Below are 21,367 nucleotides of genomic sequence, written 5' to 3' on the forward strand. Positions count from 1 at the left end.
TGGCGTTAGCTCTTTGTTCTGTTACCTTTGGCAGGGAGTCTTGAAAAGAAGGATAAGATTCAAAATGAAAAGTCCAAGTGCTTCTTCCATCGTCTTTTAAAGTTGATTTGCATGTGTTAGATAAATTAGTTTGACAGCTGTGTAGGCAGTATTCCACATTTGGCACATCTTTATGATTATGTTTTTCTAGTCATCCAAAGAAAGTTTTACACTAGTAGGTGCAGATTTGTCTTACGGAATACTTTTTTTGGTCAGGTTAAAAATGTATTACCACAGAGGGCCCACTAGTCCGTTTCTACAAAGAAAATTCTCGTTGTAAAAGTAACTTTAGTGTGCCACAGCAGCTCTACTGAAGTATTTAGGAGCTAGAGTCAGACTGCTTACACTTGACTTCTGACTTGCTGACTAGCTGTCCGTGCAGACACTTAATCACTGCAGACACCGTGCAGTTACTTAATCACTCTCTGCCTCAGTTTCTTATCTGCTAAATGAAGATAACAGTAACATTTAAACCCCATAGCATTAGTGGAAGAAATAGATGTAATTAAATTTGGAACAGTTTCTTAGAATATAGTAAGTGCTTAGTAAATATTAGCAGTTAATTGCCACACATGAAATGGTTCATGTATCCTTCCATCAATGAAGTATTTAATCAGGATCTGTTTTGCTTCAGGAGCTTTGCTAGCTTCTAAAGATGCGATAACATAGCCTCAATCTTTCTAAAAGTGGTACTTCTGTGGAAGAGGTAGGAATTTTACTTTAAATAAGTGAAGTATTTTCAAATTATGATAAATACGATGAAGGAAAAGATCTGGATGTCATGAGAGAGAATAACGGAGGGATGTGCTTAATTCAGGTGGGGTTGTTAGGAAAGACCTCACTGTGAGAAAATGACATTTGAGTTAGATGTTAAAGAAGTTAGGCACATGAAGAAGAGGGACTGGGGTGGGAGTCAAAATACAGAGGGAATAGCATGTAAGAATGCCATGAGTCAAGAAAGTACAGGGGTGCCTGGGTGGCTCAGTTGGTTAAGTATCTGACTCTTGAGTTTGGCTCAAGTCGTGATCTCATGGTTCGAACCCTACGTCGGGCTCTGAGCTGACAGTGTGGAACCTGCTTGGGATTCTCTCTCGTCCTCCTCCCCCTCCTCCCTCGCTCACACACACTCTCTCAAAATAAATAAACTTTAATTAAAAAAAAAAAGAGGAGGTGCTCAGTCATTTAATTTATTTGAGCCTAAATTTCTTCACCTGAAAGAGGCATTTATTTATAGATTGAAAAGTTCTATAATTCTAGGTGGGCAGAATTGGTTTAGCTTATTATCTTTTTTCTCCCATCTACAGAGGTGATGTATATTTATGTTTTTATATCATGAAAAGTCTGTAACATGGGTGATCTTACCTGATACCACTATTTTTAGATTCTACTGTTTAGGTCATTTATCACATCTCATTTTTATGGAAAATAATAATATTCTGTATATTAGGTTGATTAAGAGCAATACTTAGGAAGAATAGTCAGAGTCAACTACTTTTGTTTCTATTCTATCATGTATAGATTTTCTGTCATCAAAGCTTTAATTTCCTTATCTCGGAGTAGCAGTAATAATAGAACATACAAGAAATTTTTTGAGGACTAAATTAAGCTCTACATGTGTGGTACTTACCAGGGGTCTGGCACATTGTAGGTATTAAGTAAATACTGTCTGTTGTCACTTTTGCCAGTTTCTAAGGATTTATAAATTTAAATGTTTTAATCTTTTAAACTATTTTTTAATGTTTATTTTGGAGGGGGGGGAGAGAGAGAGAGAGAGAGAGAGAGAGAGCGAGCAAGAGTGAGCATGCATGAGCTAGTGGGGGTGGTAGTGGTAGTGGCAGAGAGAGAGGGGGTGGGGGAGGGAGGGAGGGAGACCGAGAACCTGAAGCAGGCTCCGTGCTATCAGCGCAGAGCCCCACTCGGTGCTCAAACTTATGAATTGTGAGATCATGACCTGAGCCGAAGTCGTATGCTTAACCGACTGAGCCGCCCAGGTGCCCCTAAATGTTTTAATGGTAAATGAATAATCCGAAGTGTTGCTCTAAATTTTATATGTATTTATGTGTGTTGGTTTGCTAGAGCCACTGTAACAAAAAGCACCTACTGTGACTTAACCAACAAAACTTAATTTTCTCACGGTCTGGAGGCTACAAGTTCAACATCAGGGTGTTGGCAGGTTTGGTTTCTCCCGAGGCGCCTCTCCTTGGCGTGTGGATGGCGCTGCCTTGTTGTGTCCTCACATTGTCTTTCCTCTGTGCTTGCTTGTGCCTCCTGTGTCACTGTGTGTCCTAATTGCCTGTTCTTAGAAGGACACCAGTCAGATTGGATTAGGACCCACCCTAATAGCCTCTGTTAACTTACTGGCCTCTCTATAGGCTCTGTCTCCAAATACAGTCACATGCTGAGGTGCTAGAGGTTGGCTTTCAAAATATGGGGGGTCAGAAGGAGACAGCACACAGTTCATCCCATAACAGCATGTGTATGTGTGTTGGGATGAACGTTGCAGTGAAATTACCTTTTTGAACAGGTATGCATGCTTATTTCTTTGTTTACAGTTACATAGGACATAATCTACTTTTCTCTGAAAAAGAAAGGTATGAATTCTAGTCTGGCAAATGTCTTCTTAAGGTACATATTTAGTCTTCATCTCTGGTAATAGAATATACATTGTTCTTTAGTATTCCTTTGTTAATTGATTAGTAAATGTTTATTTAATGTCAGGTAACCGTTATAAGCTTTGGCAATATGTCGTATAGGTCAACTACTCAGACAAGGCACCTGCATTCATGGAGCTTTTATTTTGAGCTGGCCACTATTATAGTGTCAAAAAGAAATAGTGGCCTAGCTTCTAAAAGAGAGTTCTAAGTTAACCTTCGTAAATGTAATGCGTGTATCTTAGGAATTGCCTATTTATGATTCTTTATTGGGGAAATGTATAAAAAGTTTTCCTGTTCAATAGTGGAAATACATTTAGCATTAAAAAAAAATCTTTTATGTTTATTTATTTTCGAGAGAGAGAGCGTGAGTGGGGGAGGGACAGAGAGAGAGGGAGACACAGAATCCCAAGCAGGCTCCAGGCTCCTGGCTCCCAAGGTGTCAGCCCAGCGCCTGATGTGGCACTCGAACCCATGAATTGCGACCTCATGACCTGAGCTGAACTTGGCCGTTCAACCAACTGAGTGACCCAGGCGCCCTTAGCATTTTTGTTTTTGAAGTTGTATCTTATTTTGGAGTTTGGGGCCACATGTTTAGTTGGGTTTGTGATGTTGCCTACTCACTTTTCTTAAGAAAAGTATTCATTAAATTTTTCCTGTGGTTTTATTTAAAACTACACAACTAATATATGAATGCATTCTTGCTCTCAAAGGTCTAAATTGCTTAGAATTGGGTAGAATAAAATGTGAAAATCTCCTTTTATCATGTCTTCTCTTTATTTCATTTTCAAACATAAATGTAACTAGCCTCTTGGTATTCTTTTAGTGCTTTGATAGTTGGAAACATTGGGAACTGATACAAAACTAGGACCAAATTATTTTCAGTGGGTATTTATATTTTATTGTAATTGTTTTCATTCTAGAAAAGTTAAAACCTTTCCCTATTGAGTTATAAAAATTGCATCAATGCCCATTATTCTTCCTTAAAAATAAAAATTCTTTTATTTATGTGACAAATACGTTTCTAGTAGAAGTGAGATAGCATTATGCTTTTTAAAATCACTGATTGTCCCACTACTGAGAGATAACTACTTTTATTACTTTGATGTATGGCTTTCTCACTTCTGTTTCTTCTAAAGATTTGTGTAATGTATGAGTGTCTTATATGTGTGTTAAGGAATCATATACATGGCTTTGTAATTTGTGGTTTTTTAATGTAATATTAAATAATAACACACACTTTTATAGCAGTTACATTCCAGGCAGGCTTCTAAGCAACTTCTGTAGAGTAACCAGTCTTCCTTCACAACACTCCTTCAGATAGATGTTGTTACTATCATGCCCATTTGGCAGAGAGGGAAATTCAGACAGGATGGATAACCTGCTAAAGTTCACATAACTACTAAGTGGCTGAACTGAGACTCGAACCTAGGTAGAGGACTCCAGAGTCTGTTTTCTTTGTCGGATGGTCGTAATCATTTTTCTGTGCCAGAAATAGAGACTTTGTGTAACCTTATTGGTTGCACGGTGTTTTCTCTTACTCAATCTCTCACTAGTATTCTGCTCTCCTTTCTTGAAATACCACTTCTTCCGGTGTTCCTGGCTCTTCCGAAGTTTCCTTAGTGGTTCATTCTCCACCTGACTTGCAAATATCGTAGTTCCAAAGACCAGGCTCTTGTTTCTTTGATCTGCATTCTCTCCTGAGGTGCGTTCATCCTATTCCTGTGACTTTAAATATAGTCCATATGATGTCAAGGCTCAGATTCATAGCTGCTCTTCAGAATTTTCTTGTTTGCTGTCCACTCCTATCCGTGGTGGCTTATTTGATATCTCCATTAAGACGTGTCACATGTAAGGGACGCCTGGGTGGCTCAGTCGGTTGGGCATCCGACTTCGGCTCATGATCTCAGTCGTTCGTGGGCTCGAGCCCGCATCGGGCTGTGATGACAGCTCGGAGCCTGGAGCCTGTTTCGGATTCTGTGTCTCCCTCTTCTCTGCCCCGCCCCCTCTTGCTCTGTCTCTGTCTCTCAAAAATGAATAAACGTTAAAAAATAAAAATTAAAAAAGATGTGTCACATCTGAAACATGTAAAATTAGAATGCTTGATTCCCTAACTTTTCCACAAAGTTGTAACCCATCTTAATTAATGACTCCACTATTAATCCAATTGCTCAAGCCAAAAATTGGAAGTCATTGATTTCTCTTTTCTTCATTTTAAGAAATTTAACTTGTTAGTGAGTCCTACTCATAACGTTTCTCCAGCCTAATTTTTTTGGTTCACTGTCATCACTGTCATCCAAGACACCCTTTGATTTCTAGTCAGGTATGAGTATCTCCTTAGTATTTTCTTTGGTTTTCCACTGCTGTAATAATGTTTCCCCATTGTACGGTTGATTTTTGGATTGGCAAGTGCCGATGGAGAAACTATCAAGACCGTGCTTATTAAATCTGTAATTCATGCTGTTCAGGCTCAGCTGGACCCACATTACTATTTGACTGACTGTTTTTTCCCCATTCTTCATATTCTTGTATTTTCATGTATCACTCCTATCTTAACCCCCATTTTGGATATGGGTATAGTAGAATCAGGGGCTTTTCTAACATGTTTTCTGTTTTCTTTCTGAGATACATAAAAGGTGGGAAATACAGATCTGATTTGCCTAATATAAACTGCTGTTAATTTGATCTTTTTAAAATGTATTTATTGTATCTCTCATTTGCGTTTCATGGCTCCCTTAACTACTAAAGGAAGCATGAAGACTTCATCCTGGCCTTCTTGGCCCTTTTTTAAGATGTCACTAATTTTGTTTTTGAAATCTTATTTTCCATTATGCTATTCATCCTGGGCATGCTACTCATTTCAGAGCATGCTCCTTATTTTCTTGTCTCTTTCTTCAATCATATTTCACTGTCTTTCTCTGTGTTCATTTTGAAAGAAAACTTTTTCCTGTTCTCCTTCTTCCTACCCTTTATCTGAGTGTGATATTTCCTGTGCATCTTTTAATTCCATAAATTTATGTAATTTACCATATTATGCCTTGTGCTGTAGTTTATATGTTTGTTTCTTTGAATCCTTTTATGTGTTGTTTTGAGAGTAGGAATCGTATCTTTCAGATACTTTCGGCATTCCCATCTGGGGCTCATAGCCACTTATATGAAAATAGTTTGCCTATAATCTGGAGAGATTATGTTTAGTCAAGTACACAGTTTAAGAAGAATGTGTGTAGAACAGCAAGGAAAAAGGGAGAGCCCTCACCATGTGGCCATTTGTCAGTTCGGCTGTAGACATTGGTAAGCAATATGTGTGTGCAGCCAGATCATATTTGTGATTGGATTTTTCTTGTCTTTTTATATCCTGTACAACACAGAACCTGAAACATAGAAAGTGTTTATTGAAGTGAAATAATTGTGATCTTTCATGATCCCTGGGCTGAGAGGCTTCCTGGGATCCAGTGTGCTTCAGGGATACAGATGATCAGTGACGGGACTCAAGGCAGATGTGAGATGAGGATCTTCTTTTTTTCCCTTCCCACTGGCTTGCTTTTAATTTAATTGGTTTAAACTAAGCTTTTAAAGTAGAATCAACCAGAAGGAAAGAGTATAAGGGAAATGATTTTCTAACACTTGTCATGTTAACTCAAATTTTTACTTCCTTTTTTGGAGTGAATTTGCTGGTTACAAGGTTATTTCTGAGTTGGCAAGAATTATCTCCTTCCCTCCATGTTTTTGTGATTCCTGTATTCCCTCATCCAGTCTTGGCTGCCACAACCAGACCAGACAAAAGCATGAAGACGCTCTTTTTGCGTTTTTAGTGGAAACCTTAGCAACACAAACTAACTGCTCCAGGTCTGTCAAACTGGATTGTCTTATTAAAATAATCTAGTGTAATTTTTGATATATAGATTTTTAAAGTTTATTATTTACTTTGAGGGAGAGAGAATCCCAGGCAAGCTTTGCACTGTCTGTACAGAGCCTGATGTGGGGCTTGAACCCATGTACTGCGAGATCATGACCTTCGCCAAAACCAAGAGTTGAACACTTAACTGACTGAGCCACCCAGGAGCCCCAGTTGTAATTTTTTTATATTAAAAATCAATTTGTGGGGCACCGGAGTGGCTCGGTCGGTTAAGCGACCGACTTCAGCTCAGGTCATGATCTCGCGGTTTGTGAGTTCGAGCCCCACATCAGGCTCTGTGCCGACAGCTCAGAGTCTGGAGCTGCTTCAGATTCTGTGTCTCCCTATCTCTCTACCCCTCCCTTGCTCATGTTCTGTCTCTCTCTGTCTCTCAGTAACAAATAAACGCTAAAAAAAAAAAAAAAAAAAAAAATCAATTTGAAAACCTCAAATGAGGCATTTTGTTAAGAATGACTTTTGAGGGGCACCTGGGTGGCTCAGTTGGTTAAGCGTCTGACTTCAGCTCAGGTCATGATCTCACGGTTCGTGGGTCCGAGACCCATGTTGGGCTCTGTACTGACAGCCTGGAGCCTGCTTCAGATTCTGTGTCTCCCTCTCTCTTTCTACCTCTCCCCCACTTATGCTCTGTCTCTCAAAAATGAATAAACATAAAACAAATTTTAAAAACAACAAAACAGAATGACTTTTGAAAGTTTTTGTCGCAAATGTTCCATGAGATCTAGGTCCATTTCAGGATTTTCCAAACATGTCTTGTCTCTAGTACATTTAGGAACGTTTCATCTACCTAAAAGTTTTTTTTTAAGAAGTACATATTTGCTGTAGAAGATACAAATAAGCAAATATAAGAGTATAGAAGTCACCTAGAATTCTATCAGTTGAGATAAAACCAGTGTTCACTCTTTCACCTGTTTTTAGTGTGTTTTATATTATATAGAGAGAGAAAGGGGGGGAAGTGCATGAGAGCGAGAATCATTTAGATAGTGCTTTTGTACTTGTGTACTTTTGAAATTAAAAATGAGGAATATAAACATCATTTCTCTAACAAATAGAAACATTGGAATAAGAGCAACTTTTTTGTCTGTCAGGTAAAGGTTCATAATAGAGTGAACATGGTAGTGTTAGCTAACATTTTTATAGAGTATATTCTATGTGCTAATAAGTATTTCCGTTCATAATCTCATTTTGTCTTTGCAACAGTTCTGTGAGATTCTTACGTAGATGAAGTCATTGAAACTTAGAGGGGTTAAGTAAGTTGGCCACATAGTTCACAAATAGTTAGGATTTTTGCAAAGGTTTGTTGACATCTAAATCCATGCTTTTAAGCAGTACTCTTGTACAGTGTGGTAATGAATGGCTACTATATCTGACTGTTTATCCATCCATATTGAATAGAGAAGGAACAAAGGGGAGTGTACAGAGATGCTGAGGGAGATTATAATAGAATCTTTCAGAAAGAGACATCCTCAGAAGGAAGATCAGTGGAAAGCAGCTTTCCTAAAGTAACAGCGCTTTATTGTAGTTCGCTGTCATACTAGTGCTAATGAATTTTCAAAGTATGAGATAGCTGTTTGGCATGAATACAACTATTGCCTCTTAATGTTTGTTCTATAGATCAAGTCAAAGGCTACAAGCTGGTGGTTCCTGACTCTTGTGTTACGAGCCAGTTAAGTGTTCTATCACAGTAATTAATGAAACTCAGGCCTCATTAACTAGAGCATCTAAGCAAAATAGTTTTTATTTATTAAAAATTTTATAGCTTTCAGGGATAGCCTGGGTGGCTCAGTCGGTTGAGCGGCCGACTTCGGCTCAGGTCGTGATCTCGCAGTTTGCGAGTTCGAGCCCCGCACTGGGCTCTGCTGACAGCTCAGAGCCTGGAGCCTGCTTCGGATTCTCAGTTTCCCTCTTTCTTTGCCCCTCCCCCACTCCTGCCCTGTCTCTCTCTCTCTCCCTCTCTCAAAAATAAACACTTAAAAATTTTTTGAAAATGTAAAGCTTTCATATAGAAATAGATATAATTTTGTTGAGTTTGCTGAATTGCATATTCAGCATTTTGCCAACCACCAGGCAGCCCCGCAAATGAAAGTTTATACTCTGACTAAAGGAGTTTATGAAGCAGACACGTAACTAGATTGTTGTAAGTGCTGTGGAAGCACAGAGAGGGAATAGTTTTCATAAAGAATCGGCGAAAGTAAAGTGAGTAAGTCTGTTTCTCATCTTCAGAGAATTATACCTATGTCGTATAAATTTTTGTGTATTTGAATGAATGGTCTTTTGTTCCTGGTTTGTTTTGGTTCAGTATAAAACATTAAAAATATTTAACTATTTTCTATCAGCTGACAAAGAGGTTTTAGTTTCTGGTCATAGCTTTGCTTTACAAAATTTTTAAAACTCTTGTCACGGTACGAGTCCAGCATAAGTAATACCATGGTATAAAGTGATTGCGTGACCCTTAATGTTTAATGGATTACTTTTTCTAATGAAGTTAGGAAGCATTCAAAATCTGATTTGTTCTTAGAATAAATGAAGATTTGAAGAGTGACATAAATATAGAAGGAGTACCTTAGCAATCTCTAATAATCTTTTATTTTATTTTTTAAATGTTAATTTGCCTATTTTTGAGAGACAGCGAGTGTGGGAGGGTCAGAGAGAGAGAGAGAGGGAGAGAGAGAATCCCAAGCAGGCTCCACACTGTCAGCTCAGAGCCCAACATGTGGGGCTCGATCCCACCAAATGCGGGATCATGACCTGAGCCCAAATCAAGAGTTGGACTCTTCACCGATTAAGCCACCCAGGTTGCCCACGCTCCTCTAATAATATTGTAAACATTTTTTTTTAAAGCAACATTTAACAGCGTTGTTGGAATTTGCTTTGAGATAGTTTGCTAATCTGATACAAATCAATTAAAAATCTGGTCTATCTGCTGTGGGAGGGATTTCTGGTTTTCAGACGAGGATCCTTTGTGCCCTAATCCCCTGCCCACCGCCCATGTTTTCATATCGCTTTCACATGTGTTTATTTTCAGCATTCTATAAATGTCCTAACACTCTCAAAAAGAAGGAATTGTGTTTCCAGTTTAGTAATTTAATATAGAAGATAGATATAATGTGTGGCCCACATCGTAAATTTGACCCTTTGCATATAGGATTCTTTTTATGTAAAATTAAAATATATCAAGATTCTTCAAATTTTAAAATATTTTAAAATGAGAAGTGATGTAACTTAATACAAAAACCTTTGTAATCGTGACTTTTGATTAAGCAGTGTTCATTCTGGGGTGAATTTCTTTATATCCACAGTGATATTTTGTTTACTTATTATATCGAATATTGAGAGGGGATGTTAAAATTTCCAACCTAAGTTATGGATTTGTCTGTTTCTTTCTTTAGTTCCGTCAGTTTTTGGTTCCTGAATTTTAAAGCTTATTTATTAGATGCATACATATTTAGAATTTTTATGCCTTTCTGGTGAATTATACTCCTTTTATCTGAATTCTTCCCCATTTTTTTCTTTGAAAGTCTTTAATAATAGAATAATAGTATGATCTGTTCACCTTTCTCTCATAAAATTATTTTTGTGTTTTTAAAAAATCTATAGGTTCGTCATAAGGCATCACAGAAGGTTTATGCTATGAAGCTTCTTAGTAAGTTTGAAATGATAAAAAGATCAGATTCTGCTTTTTTCTGGGAAGAGAGAGATATTATGGCCTTTGCCAACAGTCCCTGGGTGGTTCAGGTAAGCCTACAAACTTTTCTAAGGTTATTTCCTTTTTTTGTAAGTGCTTATTATCCAGGAGATGTGATTTTGTATGTTGAAAGTCCTGTATCTCATTCCTATAGTAACAGTGCTGTCATTTTTAATAAGATCTGATTCGATATGCTTGTTTAATGTTCCTAAATAGTATGTCATATAGACATGACATGTAATTCTTAAATTGGTGTGTGAAATCAAGTATTATTTGCAACTTTTTAGAAATTCCTTTATGAACAATTAGATCGGTTACCAGTGTGCCGTTATTCCCTGCCTACACTTTCTCACGATTTACATAATAGGAACAAGAACCAGCCTGTCTCAAAAAGACCCAAAACTTCCTACAGTAAAAATCTTGAAAATCCTCCCAGAGTCCTTTATATATTACCTACTGTGTACGACAGCATTGTGCTTCCTGAGTCAGCCTCTTGTTTGTGAAGTGAGGAATTTATAATTGTATTTTGCCTCCTTTTCAATTTTATCCCTTATTAGCTTTGCTTCTCTAAAGATGTTTTTATATTAATATCTAATTCTGCAACCATTTTGAACGAGTATCACGAGTAAGATTAGGTATGTACGAATGCATGTTCAGAATGCTTGCTAAATGATTTGGGAGTTTGATACCTTGCTTGTGGAAGGCAATTTGCGGGTAAAAAATTTTGCCACATGAATGACGATGTCATTTAAAAGCTCATTACTATTGCTTTTTTAACGGTGTTGAGCTTCAGTGCTTTCTCTCCACTTAATTTCTGTTATTGTAGCTAGTGAATAGAAATTCTTATATGTGTACCTAAAACTAAAATTTTTGTAGCAAATCGTATATCATAATAATTTACTTAAGGAATGATGGTAATAAATTATTCCACTGTTAGCTTTAAATTGCTTTCATAGTAACAGAATCATTGCCGTTTCTAGTTCTGATCTTTAATTTTGCTAAGCGGACCCTTATAAAATGTTCATTGAGATAAAGAGTTAATGGGTCTGTGGACGCCAGTCAGTAGTGAAACATTGTACAATTGAAAAAGTAACATAAGTCTGGCTTTCATTTGTTTATCTCTACGATGAAGGATATTCCATGCACCATTATATGTTTGAAATGTGTGATTTTGTGTGAAAACTTGTAAAAATGACTGACTTATTTCTGTTTATTGATTTAATTTTATTATTCAGTGATTTTCAATATATTTACAGAGTTTCAGTACATTTATAGAACATTTTTGTATCTCAGAAAGAAACCCTGAAACAATTGGCAGTTTTTCCCCAATCCACCCTGACTCTTAACTCCTGGCAACCACTAATCTGCTTTCTAGGTCTGTGATTTGCCTATTTTGGGTGTTTCGTATAAATGAGATTATACAGTATGTGGTCTTTTGTGATATCTTCTTTCACTTAGCATAATGTTTTTAATGTTCATTCATGAATAGCATGTGTCAGCCCTCCGTTTCTTTTTATGGCTGAATAATCATCAATTGTGTGGATATCCCACATTTTATTCACTCATCAGTTAATGGACACTTTGGTTGTTTTTACTTTTTGTCTGTTGTGAATAGTGCTGTTACGAGCTCTTTCATGTGGATTTTGGTACATATGTTCACACATTTCTGTTAGGAACCCACCTTGCAGTAAAATGAATGGGTCATAGCATATACTGTAATCGATTTTAGCAGATTATTTCCCACATCTCAGTGCTTATTTTTTCATGACTATTCAATATTTAATTGTATGAAGGTCCCCATACTTTGTTACTATACTCTTGTTGGAAAGGGCTTTAAGAATTTTTCTTATATAAATTATGATACACCGTATATTTTTGGCCCATCTCTATTTCTTAATATATATTCTTAGTGTGATTTGAATTTAATAGAGGAATATTGGCGTATTGTAAAAAACTTACTCCTTTGCTGATATAGAAGACTTTTTAATGCCATCTCTTATGTACAGTTTACTGTGTTCTTTGCCTGTTTTTCTAATGTCCATATGTTTATGGTGAACACTTCCTTATTTTTCTTTATAGTTTTATACAGCTAAGTAGGTGTGTACCCTTAAATACTTCAGTTTACTTTTAGCTTTTTGAAATTTAAGTTTAGGTATCTCTTTTAAAGTTTCTCAATCTAGGGTTTCCCTCCTCTTCTTTTGTCTCATCAGTTTATTTGTGGAAGAAACCTGGATTTTGCTGCTTTTGTCTTTGTGTAGTTTAACTTTGTAAGTTGGTAATTGGATATAGAGGATCAGAATCAGGTATGATTTTGGAGAGGGTGGCAGGGCAACTTCATGGGTAGTGGTTTTTTTTTTTTTCTGTTAGGCTAATGTCTGGTTTCTCTCTGTTATTTTACCAGCTACATGTGCTTAATGCCTAGGTCCGTTAATTTATTAAGGATTTCAGAATGGTGATGCTCCAATTCAGTCATGCCTTTTTTTTACCCTCCTAGTCGTTCTTTTTTTACTATATTGACTGGAATAGTTCTATAAAGAAAAATATTCCCCCATTTACTATTTGCTTACCTAGTAGTATAATTTCTGGGTAGAGAAGGACAGGAAGGACAGGATAAATCCTTTATTTTTTTCCTTACATTTACCAGTTTTCAAAATAAAGGATTAGTTTCCTTTTATTCTCTAAAGGTGAACAATTTTGGGGGTGATGTATCAGTTTGAACTCAGTCTTAAAACCTGTTTGATGTTTCAGTCCTTTGAATATCTTTTTGATGCTCAAAGTTTGACACCTTTGGCAAATGATATCCTGTTCAGGTTGGTTCCTGAGTCCTTTTCCATCCCTTTCCATCCCTTTCCATCCCTTTCCATCCCTTTCCATCCCTTTCCATCCCTTTCCATCCCTTTCCATCCCTTTCCATCCCTTTCCATCCCTTTCCATCCCTTTCCATCCCTTTCCATCCCTTTCCATCCCTTTCCATCCCTTTCCATCCCTTTCCATCCCTTTCCATCCCTTTCCATCCCTTTCCATCCCTTTCCATCCCTTTCCATCCCTTTCCATCCCTTTCCATCTCTTCCCTTCCCCTTCCCCTTCCCCTTCCCCTTCCCCTTCCCCTTCCCCTTCCCCCTCCCCTCCCCTCCTCTCCTCTTCCCTCCCCCCCCCCCCCCTCCCTCCCCTCCCCTCTTTTTTCCTTTCCTTTCTTTTCTTTATTAAAAAAAAATTCTTTTTTAGTGTTTATTTTTGAGAGAGATACAGAGATAGAGCACAAGTCGGGAAGGGCAGAGAGAGAGAGGGAGACAAAGAATCCAAAGTAGGCTCCAGTCTCTGAGCTGTCCAGCATAGACCGCAATGTGGGGCTCAAACTGAAGAACCGCAAAATCACGACCTGAGCTCAAGTTAGACGTGCAACCGACTGAGCCACCCAGACACCCCAGTTCCTGAGTCCTTTTGCTGTAAACTTAGCCGTCTTTGATAGCTTGCTATCTGATATTGTGGGAAGTTCCAGACCAATCTTGTACATTTTCTGTCCTTGATGTGGAATTAATCATGCTTACACCTCCATCTTTTAATACATGGATGAACATTTCTTTAGACTCGATCCCTGGCATTGGATTTGCTAGGTCATATGGTGTGCACATTTGACACTTTGATAGATGGTGCCAAATTACTGTGTAAAAAAAGGTTTGTATGAGTTTATATTACTCTAATTATTTAACATTTTTATTTCACTGCGTTTTAGCCAATACTGGAAATTGTAGTTATTTAAAATTTGTATTAGTCATATCCTCAAGAAAAAAAGATGTTATTGTGTTAAGCTGCATTTCCTTGGTTAATTATGAGGTTCAAGATATTCCATATGCTTGTTAGTAATTTGTATTCCTTTATCGCTTATCCCATTTTTCTGTGTCGTTTCACTGTTTTATGGGGTGCCTGGGTGGCTCAGTTGGTTAAGTGTCATGCACCCGACTTTGTCTCAGGTCATGATATCGTGGTTCATGGGTTCGAGCCCCGTGTTGAGCTCTGTGCTGACAGCTCGGAGCCTGGAGTCTGCTTCGGATTCTGTCTTCTTCTCTCTCTCTGCCCTTCCCCCACTCATACTCTGTCTCTGTCTCTCTCAAAAATAAAATAAAAAAACCGTTAAAAAAAAATAAAAGTGATTTATTAGAATGGTAATGGACCCTGTATAATGATTCTTTGTTATATATGTTGGAAATATATTCTCTTGGACTATTACTTGTCTGTTGCTTATTGAATCTTTAAACATAAATGTAGTCACATCTATGCATTCTGTATTTTGATTTTTGCTGGGGAATACCTTCCCCATCCTTAATTTATAAAAATATTCCTTTATACTTTCTTTAAATTTTTATATTTGATTTTATTAAAAAATTTATTTTTACTGTTTATTTATTTTTGCAAGGGAGAGAGAAAGAGTACAAGTGGGAGAAGGGCAGAGAGAGAGGGGGACCCAGAGTCTGAAGCAGGATGCAGGCTCTGAGCTGTCAGCAGAGAGCCCAGCACGAGGCTCGGACCCACCAACTGTGAGATCATGACCTGAGCTGAAGTCGGAAGCTTAACCAGCTGAGCCACCCAGACGCCCCTAACTTTTTATATTTTAATTTTGAGAGGAGTGGGAGTCTATTTCTGAGTCACCGGGAATTTATTTTTTTTTTATGTGTGAGATTTTCACAAATGGGCAGCCATGCCCAATACCATTTGTAGAAATGCCTTTTTTCCCATGAAATAAATGAAATGTCCTTTATATCATTGACTAAATTACCATATACACATGAATTTCTTTTGACTCTGTTCTGTTATTTTGGTTTGTTATTTGTTCCTGCACTAAAATCACGTTGTATCTGGTAGGGCACGTCTTCTCATTGATTTCCTTTTATAATATTTTTGTGGCAGTTCTTAATCATTTTTTTCTATGAAGTTAGAATTAGCCTTTCATTCTGTTAAAAAAATACACTACAGTTATTTCTTGCATTGCTTTAATTGATAGATATTTTTGGTTCTTTGGATTATTTTGGAATATTAAGCCCTCCCATAACAGGATAGTATATCTCTCTGTATACAGTTTGGTTTTCAGTAAACTGTTTGCCATCAGATATGTTCAGAAGAAACTCAGGCATAAGAAAATTGGTTTTTAAAAATGTAGACGTTATAAAGTGCCAAAAAAATAACATTGGTTCAGTCTTTCAGTATAGTGTTGAATTAGTAGAAATTTTTATCCTTATCTTTTTTATTATTTTAAACTTAATGATTAAGTCTGATGTTTGTTGAAGCTTTCTGAGTAAGCTAGTAAAGGATTTGGTCTATTTGTGCTTAGCTTACCAAGTACTTTTTAATCAGGAATAATGTTGAAGTATTTAAAAACGTTTTCTTTAGCTGCTTTCAAGATGGTTTTTTTGTTTAATCTGTTACTATAGTACACTAAATTTTTTTTAAGGTAATATAAAATGTAAAGAAAATGCCACTTGCTATAATTTTGTATTCTGAATAGAGTACTGAATTTGATTTACTAATATTTTAAGGAATTGTTTGTGTGTATAAGTGACATTTGACCTTTGATTTAATTCAAAGTTTTTTTTTTAATGGGTGATGGGCATTGAGGAGGGCAGGATGAGCACTGGTTGTTGTATGTAAGCCAGTTTGACAATAAATTATATTCATAGAAATAAACAAAAAAAACACATGGGCTTTCTTGATTGGTTTTCGTATCATGGTGAGACTACCCTAATAAACAGTTGAGGAACATACCACTTTTTTCTGAGCTTTGGTACAGTTTATATAAAATAGAAACTCTTCATTCCCTGAGGCTGAATTGAACTTACTTGCAAATCTTTTTTTTTTTTTTTTTAATGTTTATTTTTGAGTGGTGGGGGAGGGGCAGGGAGAGAGGGAGACACGGAATCCGAAGCAGGCTCCAGGCTCTGAGCTGTCAGCACAGAGCCTGATGTGGGGCTTGAACTCAATGACTGCGAGATCATGACCTGAGCTGAAGTTGGACACTTAATGGACTGAGTCACCCAGGTGCCCCTTGCTTGCAAATCTTTAAGCAAAAATTTTCAGTATATTTAATGACAAATATTTTAGCTTTTAAAATTTATTATGATAAATTTCGAATGTAACCCAAAGTAGAAAGAAGGTATATTGAATCCCTGTGTACTGTTCAGTCAGCCTCAACAGTTACCAACCATGGCCAGTCTTACCATGGTTCAGTCACACCAGAAATTGGCAATTTTTTTTTTTTTTTTTTTGTAAAGGGGCAGTTAGTACATATTTTAAACTTTGTGGCCCAAGATGGCCACAAATCAAAGATTTTACGTTGATAGTTTATATAATGAGAAAACACATTTGTACACATTGTTGATGAAATTCAAAATGTGATAAAAAGTACAATTTTTTAAAATACAAGTCTGTTAAGGAGAAGAGTGAATTTATTTTCTGGGGCAATAACATTTTGTTGAATTGGGGTTCACAGTCAATGTTTGTAGATGTTCTATTAATGCTAATGTGTAATAAGATATTTTACATATTTTATTAGAAAATACCTTTTCACACAGGTAGGTACTGCCAGATACTATTATCCAACAGCATATGGTTTATTTTTTATTTATTAATAGGATTTATTTTTAAAAAGTTTTACATTTATAGAAAAACTTGAGGAGATGGTAGAGAGCTCTCATAATACCACCACCCTCCCACCCCGTAATGTTTCCTCTATTAACATCATAGTTTTGTACATTTGTTACAAATAATGAACCAGTATTGATACATTATATTAACCGAAGTCCATAATTGATTCAGATTTTCTTCATTTTTACCTGTGCTCTTTTTCTGTTCCAGGATCCCATCCAAGATAGTACGTTACTACATTTAGTTATCGTGTCTTCTTAGGCTCCTCTTGGCTATGGGAATTTCTCCGACTTCCTTGTTTTTGATGACCATTACAACTTTAAGGATTACTTATCAGTTAATACCGTAGGATATGTGTATAGTCTTCTATTAGAATTTGATGTTTTTCTCATTATTTAGATTCAGGTTATGAGTTTTTAGGGAAAGACTACAGAGGTAAAGTGCCATTTTCATCACTTGTTACGAGTATATACCAATACCTTATTTATGACTTGATGTTGACCTCGAGCAGAGGATTCTGATTGAGCATATTTATCACTTGGAAGATGTTTATAGAATTCTGTTGAATTCTTTTCTTGATATTTACATTGTAACAATGTCATCACACTGCAGGTTAGTTACTTCCAACTGCAGATTGGGTAGAAGCTTCTCAATTACAGAGTTTAAGTGGATTTTGAAACATGAAACCGCAAAAAGAAAAAAAAAAATCCTGTTGGAACTGTGAGACTCTAGTTTGAGCTCAGAAAATACATCCCTTGCAAATTTGTGCACTTGAGTGGAGGGCTCACTTCTTGTTTTGATTTTGACAGCAATGGGAAGTATAAAAAGGGGCTTGGTGTTAGCTGTCATCAAAAGTTTAAGTTTTGTAGATAAGCCCTATTTTACCTTGTCATTTTAGGTTGTATTAATTACGAAACATTATTAAGGCTGCAGCTAAGGCTAATTTCCATGCTATTGAGTGTGCAGTAATAGTAGTTGAGGATGGTCTTGATGAGAAAAATTTCAGTTTCAGCTCTAAGCTCAGATCATTGCAGTAAAACTTTACCAGTGCTAAGCCGTTGATTGAACTGCTGTATGGAAAGTGAGTCAGGATACACATCTTCTGTTTCTGACAAAAACAGATGAAGATGGTTAAGTCCACAAAGAGCAAATAACAACCATTAATAGTGTTCATTTATGACATGAGATTCAAATGTATTTTCCACTGAGTTCTTATATAAGATCAGTATTACAGAGACTGACTCCAGACTTAAATGTCGTACATTTTCACAAGCTTTGTAAATTTGTCCAGTGAAAACCTTTTCTGCTCCACATATATTTTTACCACCATCTTTTGTTAACACACCTACTTCAGTTTGTACTGAATTAGTGTTTTCTCAGCTCCTTCGAAAATATTTTTGCCTGTAGTTGACCTATGCAGACTGTTTATAGAGGCTAATTCTTTGCTTCATATTTGGCACTTACTCCTCCAATAGAGGGTAATAACTGCACAGTATCAGCAACATCTGTTGACTCACCAAGAGCTGAGAAAAACCACTCAAAATCATTTACCTTGTTTTTTAACTGACTACTGATATTGCCCCCAGTGCCCTCAACTCCTTGAGCAACTGTTGTTGAAAGACTGATAGCCTCGAGTTGATTTCTGCTGGACACATTTCTTCTGCTGATGCAATGGAACACAACTTAATTAATTCGCTGTTGGTAAATGGCTTTTCTTGCCTGCCTGATAAGCCATCTGGAAGCATTCTTTGGTTTTGGTCTTACATATGTTTAGAAAATTTTAACATTTTTCCATAGCTAATTTTAATCTTTTAATTTTGAAGTACTAAAAAATTACAAGAATTCTTGAAAGACTTTTTGCTCTCCTACCCAATCTTTTCTCCCTTTCTTCTGAGAGAGCGCTTGCTGTCCTAAAACTCGGATGTTTTCTCTGTACTCAATCCCTCCTTTCCTTCTTCCCAACTAGATCTTTTATCATCCTTTTTATTTTTCTCATGTGATTTTTGACTAATTCAGGTTTTTGTTTACCTCTTGTCAGTTTATATTTTCTGTGACGGTATCCGTCTTCTTTTCCACTTTTGTATTGAATAGAGTATATGTACATTTTTTAGTCTTAACGTGTTTTTTTGTTTTATTTACAAAATAACACCCTTCCTTTTTTTTTTTTTTGTAATTATTTACTGCTTTAAAAAAATTCCATAGCTCCAGTTTTCTTTAGATGTATATTGTTCTTTTCTAGTTTCTTTATCTGCCTAATTTTTATTGTCCTTACTTTACAGTGCAGAGACCTGTGTGATTATTGGATAGTGAAAGGATAAGGAGAAATACCTATAAATGCATTTGAAGTTATAAATTTCCTTTTGAGTCCTGCTTTAATTTTGTCATACTTTAAAATATTTTTTTTTGTCTTAAAAATTTTTTTCTTCATGTTTATTTTTGGGAGAAAGAGCACAAGCAGGGGGAGGGAGGGAGACATAGAATCTGAAGCAGGCTCCAGGCTCCGAGCTGTCAGAACAGAGCCTGATGTGGGATTCGAACCCAGGAACTGTGAGCCAAAGTTGTACGCTTAACTGGCTAAACCACCCAGGTGCCCCATGTCATACTTAAAAAAAAAAAAAAAAAAAAAAAAAGATTTTATTTGTGACATACACCGAGAAATACATAAAACAAACAACAAGATTTATCACAAAGCAACACCCAAGTATTTACTACTCAGGTCAAAAAATAAACATTGCCAGAATTCCAGAAGTTCTCTTGCACTCTTTCCTAATCACTACCTCCGTGTGTTCCCCGAAAATAACCACTCTTCTGACTTTATTAGTAATCATTTCCTTGCTTTTCCTTCTCGTGTATCACCTAAACAAGCACCCATGATCTTTAGTTTTCCTGTTTTTTGAACTTTATATAAGTGAAATCGCTGAATACCTCTTTTGTATCTAGCTTTTTTGTTCAGCATTATGTTGGAAAGAGTTATCTAATCTAGATTGCTACAGTTTATTAATTTCATTGCTGTGTTTTATTCCATTGCATGTATATATCATAGTTTATTGGTATATTTCAAAATTTTATTTGTTACAAGTAGTGTAAATGTTTCTTCTTTTTAATTTCTTTTTTTTTTAATCTTTATTTATTTTTGAGAGAGAGACAGAGTGTGAGCAGGGGAGGAGCTGAGGGGAGGGAGACACGGAATCCGAAGCAGGCTCCAGGCTCTGAGCTGTCAGCACAGAGCCCGACGCGGGGCCTGAACTCACGAACCGTGAGATCATGACCTGACCCGAAGTCGGACGCTTAACCGACTGAGCCACCCAGGTGCCCTGTAAATGTTCTTGTACTTAATTGTGCTGCGTTTGTTCCTAGGAGTGGCATTTTGGGGTACCTGTAGTCTATCTTAGTAGGTGGTAATAGCTTTTTTTTTCAATGTGGTTATAGAGGTTTAGTTTCTAAGTTCCCTTTGTCCTTGCCAGCACTTGGTATTGTCACTTTTAAAAGTTGATCATTTTTGTGCTTGTGAAGCGGTGTTTGTTTCACAGTGATTTAAATTTACCTTTCTTTAATGAAATTTCATGCCTTTTCGTCTTTGAATATCTTCTTATGTGAGTATCTTCTTATGCGTGCTTAAGTCTCCTCATTTTCCCATTACGTTGTTTGTTTGTTTGAAATGATTGATTTCTAGGAATTCTTTTTCTTTACTTTGAGCATGAGTTATTGCTTCGGTTCTAGTTTTTCCCTATTTATGGAAACCTTTTCTGTTTGCGTTGCTTGCTTCTGGGGGGGTGGGGTGGGACGTGGGTGGAATATACAGATAACTTTTCTTCTGAATTTGTGATTCCTGTCTCTCTGGGGGGGTCAGTAGCAACCTAGCTAGGTGTAATATCTCTGGTCCCACTGCCACTGCTCTAGTCTAGGTGCTGGTAGCACCTGCCATATGCTGCTTAGGAGCAAATCGTGGAGAATAGGAGAGGAGAAGGCCCTGTTTTATTAACTGTGGCTACCAGGGACTCGCTCTTTTCCAGTGGTGTGGTGCTCACTCCCTCTTCTTCTGTCCATCGAATGTGGTATCTCAAAGGTTTTTCTCAACTGTCTCTATCTCCTCCGCTTTCTTCTCTGTGAATTAGGTGCAGTAACTTGTTTTGTTTTCGGAAAGCTGTTTTTTTTAATTATGAATTCTTTGGGTTTTTTTTTTTTTTTTACCTTGTATGTTCCTCATTTTTACTGTTTCTCTTTTAAAAATATTTCTTTTCTTTTTTTTAATGTTTGTTTATTTTTGCGAGAGAGAGCATGAGCGAGGGAGGGACAGAGAGTGAGAGTGAGTCTGAGGCAGGCTCCAGGCTCTGCGTCAGCACAGAACTTGATGCAGGGCCCGAACTCATGGATTGCAAGATCGTGACCTGAGCCCAAGGCAGACGCTTGCCCGACTGAGCCACCCAGGCGCCCCTCTTTTAA

The 21,367-nt window shown here is 36.9% G+C and overlaps 1 protein-coding gene across 3 annotated transcripts in view; it reads left to right on the forward strand.

Annotated features, from left to right (window-relative positions):
• ROCK2 (Rho associated coiled-coil containing protein kinase 2) overlaps window positions 1-21,367 on the forward strand; it is a 137,385-nt gene that overhangs the window by 60,607 nt on the left and 55,411 nt on the right. For all 3 annotated transcript variants that reach the window (XM_042982491.1, XM_042982490.1, XM_042982492.1), the window contains exon 4: window positions 10,201-10,338. In XM_042982491.1, coding sequence (XP_042838425.1) covers window positions 10,201-10,338 — 138 coding nt within the window. The remainder of the gene's footprint in view (window positions 1-10,200; window positions 10,339-21,367) is intronic.

The sequence above is a fragment of the Panthera tigris genome, chromosome A3, assembly GCF_018350195.1.
Source record: "Panthera tigris isolate Pti1 chromosome A3, P.tigris_Pti1_mat1.1, whole genome shotgun sequence".
NCBI lineage: Eukaryota > Metazoa > Chordata > Mammalia > Carnivora > Felidae > Panthera > Panthera tigris.